Genomic DNA, 4776 nt, shown 5'->3' on the forward strand with positions numbered 1-4776 from the left:
TCTGATAGGGTCATGTTATACAAAGGGTCATTGTCTTGTGGTAAGGAGGTGGAATATAAAAATAAAAAAAAAGCACATGATCACATCAAATTTCAATTTGTTGTTGTTTCCAATGCAATTCAAAAAGTTAAGAATGAGAGAAAAAGAGAAATATCGATTTAAATTTGAAGAAGTTTTATATGCTCTATCAAAACAGTGTTACTCTGTAATAAATGTCAGAATTTGCATCGATTAGTAGCAAATATTAGCATTTTTGTATGCAAATTCACAGAAAAATAAGAAAAGTATCTTCTAAATAAGGCACAAAAAAACGTTTTAAAAGAGTAGTAAGATGAGAAAATTGATAATTGTGATATGACTCTCTTTATAACATGCCACTTGATCATGACTAAAAAGAGCGCTAAATTGTGATCATTGATCATATAATCAATTATCAATTGATTCACAGTTATGTCAATTGGGACTGTCTGTACAACATGGGTTATATAGTAAATGAAAATATATTTAATATTAACAGTACTTGGTTTCAAATAAGCACAGCAAACTAATAAGAAAAACACTTCTTATTTAAGTACCAAAAATTACTAAGAGTAGCTAAGCCTAGGGGATCATGGCTTTTAGTGAATACCAGTTTTAAATTGTATGGCGTGAAATAAATTATTACTTTTTCTTTCAACAAGAATTAATTATGTTGCTTTAAAATCAAGAAATATATTTAGAACTGTCACTATATGAGGTTAATCTCCTTCTAAGAGTGACTCTTAAGAGAACTCTTAAAAATTCATTATTTTAATTTTTAATCTGAATTTAAAAAAAAAGAATAAAGCGAATTGAGCTTTTCGCATTATTAATAAAAGTGCTGAATCATAAAATAGTTATAGAATAGATTTTAGAATGTTGATTTCGAGTTTATTATTTATTAAATCAATTAATTCGCAATACATTTTTAAATTTCATAAGCAATCATTGATTCTTTTGAGAGTGTTTATAATAAATAGACATGATCAATATTTGACTTTATTTTAGAAGTAATCAACATCATTACATATTGATTTGTTTTTTTTTTGTTTGCAAATTTTATATTTTTCTATATTTAATTTTTTTTCTTTGAAATTTATTTAAAAATCAGTAAAATAGTTTACCAAATCGTCATTTTATGAAACACGCCACTGTGCTGAGCTATGTAAACTCATCAGAAACAAAGTCAGAGATGTGCAACGAATAACCTTTCCACTTACTAACGCACAAACTGCCATACATTTCTAAAAATATATTTTATATATTATATGTATATTATCAATATATGCATACGACTATATTAAACATATTCTTATACGGCTTTCAACTCTTATATATTTGCTAGCACTACTTTTTTGCTATTTTAAAATTTATATTTTATTACTGATTTGGTATAAAAATTGGTATAAAAATGTGTAAAAAATTACTTATAAATTTTAAAAAATATTTTTAAATAAAATATACAATTTGGAGTTATCGGTGTGGCTTTAAGGTAGCAAGTTTTCATGAACACGTTTTAATTTAATTAAATTTAAATAATTTTATGATTTAAAGATATATTTTTAGCAAATTGCAAATGATGCTGGTTTCTTTATTTATATATTTATATAATATATATAAATGCTATAAATTTTTAATAATGCAAATTATTATTTTTTAATTACGTATAGTGCATACATATACATATGTATATATCTGATATTACGTTATATACAAATAAATATAATACTTGTAAACATAAATTTTAACAACCATTATAATATGTATTTGTATATTAACGTTAATGTATCTATACATATACACACACATACATATATATATATATATATAGATTTGTATGTATATATATGTAAATATAATATAACAAATTACAAATATCCAGTTTCAGCACTAATTACATTTATTTGTTTACATTTTTAAAATTTTTTTTAATTTTTTTTTATTAATATTTTTAAGCTAACGAAATTGTAAGTTATATGAAACTATTATCAATGCCTATAACTACTTTCTAGATAATTCTGGTTCTTCGGCTTCATTTCTTTTTAACTTTAACGCAGCAATTATGTTTTTGTTTTTTTTATAGGATTATATTTTAAATATATTAATATTTTTAAGTATAGTTTTCATTGTTTTAAGTTTTTATATTTTATTATTATTATTACCAAAAATATTCAAGGTTTAAAACAATCTCTTTCATATCTTACTGGCCTTACATTTCCACTTGAACCTGTCAACATTTTGAATTAGCCCCTCTTAAGAAAATATTACCCTAATGCACACATTCCTACTCCCCATACTCCCACAATATAAAAACCCTTAACCTTCATAATAACACTTAAGCATTGTCTATCGTATTCATGGGGTTTGTTCACATTTAAAAACAATTACTTTTGCGTTTCGCTACTGTATTCTAAGACTTTTTACCACTCCCTTCAACGCCAGTTGAGTTCTTCGATGCACGCGATTTCTTCATCAAAAAACATGTCAGAAATTCAATCGACGACGAAACCTTTTGTAAACTCTCCTCCGATGATGAGTTATTACCTTCCAAACATTTACTATGCAATTTGAAACCACCGCTTCCCTCACCCGATTTCGTTGTACACTTACCGGACGTCTCCTTACCATGGCGATGATAATTTTTACAGCATTTCTTGGATAGATTATAAATTTTTACTGACTTATCGACGTTATTTAATTTATCTTCGTCATCGTTGTCATTGTTAGAATTTAGAGCGGATGTGTACTTTTGTCGACTACCGGCAGCTGATGTGCTGGCACCACCATATCTATCGCCATACTTATCTAAAGCACACGCAGTATCCTCACCAGCACCAGCACCACCTTCACCATCATCAACGTTTTCATCTGCCTCTGCAGTACTTTGAAGGTTATTTTGCGTTTCATCTACAAACTTATGCGTACGACAGCGTTGACGCTCCTGCATCCAATCGGTACTAGCGGGCAAGGACAACTGTATAGTGGGTGTGCGGTAGTATTGGCGATGTGGATGGAATCCCAGCCCAAAATCATCCATATAAGATTGTGAATTGATGTTGTCCAATTCATCAGCTACGCTCAGTAGAAATGGTAAAGTCGACATATTTATCTATATTAAATTCCTTCAGGTGTTTATTTATATTTTTAAATAATATTTAAATAGTATTCTTTATTTTACAAATACTTTTGCGAGTTTTGTCTGTATCTATATCCTTTAGAATTGCACATATAATTAAATTTTTTTTCACATGATTTTTGTTGCAGCAGTTAAAAATTTTTTTTCTGCACTTAATTTGCACTACTAATTTTGCAATGTGATTTTATCTATGAACTGCACTCGTTCGTTGGTTTCAATAAACTAAAATTGCATAGGATACGAAACTCCTTCGTAAGCACTGCTGCAGAATTTCTTTCCATGCAATGTTTGTGTAGCAATCACAACATAACTGCGACAGCGAACACACAATAACAAATTTAATAGGAAAATAAAATCATTTACACTCACTTCACTCTCGCTCTCTCTCGCTCTCCTTACTTTTATTCTGGGTAAAACCGATTGCAAACGAATGCAAGCTTACTCACACTTACACATCCTTTCGGTTTTACCAACAAAGTTTGTTGATACGCAAATTACAGCAACTTGTGCTGCTTCTACTGCTGCTGCTGCTGCTGCTGCTGCTGCTAGCTTTGTTGCAGCTTCATGCTACAAAACTTCGTTTGTCATTTGCATTAAGCATTTTCAGCGTCGACTGCTGTTCTGCAGCCTTATTAATTACAAAGTATGAACACTTGCAGCGGGTGTGGGGTGCAAAGTTGGGTGTACTATATTTTGATTTTGTGAGCAGTACAAGCCAAGGTTTGGGACTCGCATGTTGAATGTATACGTTGGTTATCTTTATTTATGTCGCTGAGACTGAAGATTAAATTTTTACTGACTCGTCGCATAAATTTATCGTTCTCACTGTTTACATTTTATGTCCTTTCAATGCAGTTATAATTTTCATAACACGTTTCTTTATTATTTAGATTTAGTATGCTTGAAATGCATCTACGCCATGCGCCTGTGACATACTTGGTGTATATGCAGGTGATGTCAAATGTGCTTTTTTGTAAATTATTGATGCACTAGTTTATATAAAGAGGTTTTCGAACAGAAGTGAAACAACAACAAAAATTTATTTTTTAAATTATTTTAATTAATTGAATTTTTGGCTGACCATACATCTGTTTCGAGTATTGTCAAATACCCTTCATCAGTGGTCTTGGAAATAATTCTTATATTTAATTATTCGTAAATAATTATTTTTGAGACTGCAAGTACCAGAAATCGAACTCGGGTCCTGCCAAATATGAAGCTCAGAATCAGCGCACCTTAACCAACTGATCCAAAGCCGTACTTGACTTTTTATGTTCGCATATTTTTGCTGGAGTTTTGTTATTAACAATTTTACTTGCTGTATTTATATATTAGAACGAAATCATAAACCAGCTGTAGAATAATTGAATTAATTAATTAATTATATTTTTTTTTTATTTTTAATTGTTAAATTTCAAAACTATTCTATTCGTAGAGGCATTATTTGTTGCATGATTTGTTCTTTCTTATGTATAGAACCTAATCTAGGATCTAGTTTATAGAATTTGGAGAAAGTATTTCATTATAAAATCTTTATAATAATTTTTCAGTTATATTTTTATATATTTTTAATAAAATATAGAAAAAAACAATACATTAAGTAAAAAATATTAAAAAGTTCC

At 28.9% G+C, this 4776-nt stretch overlaps 1 protein-coding gene across 1 annotated transcript; it reads right to left on the bottom strand.

Annotated features, from left to right (window-relative positions):
* Nucleotides 1–2132: 2132 nt before the first annotated feature.
* LOC119672456 lies at nt 2133–3348 on the bottom strand. The gene has a single exon (XM_038083509.1). The coding sequence runs from the start codon at nt 3119–3121 to the stop codon at nt 2429–2431; it is 693 nt and encodes a 230-aa protein (XP_037939437.1). The 5' UTR covers nt 3122–3348; the 3' UTR covers nt 2133–2428.
* Between the last annotated feature and the right edge of the window lie 1428 nt (nt 3349–4776).

Source organism: Teleopsis dalmanni, chromosome 1, assembly GCF_002237135.1.
Source record: "Teleopsis dalmanni isolate 2A chromosome 1, ASM223713v2, whole genome shotgun sequence".
Classification (NCBI taxonomy): domain Eukaryota; kingdom Metazoa; phylum Arthropoda; class Insecta; order Diptera; family Diopsidae; genus Teleopsis; species Teleopsis dalmanni.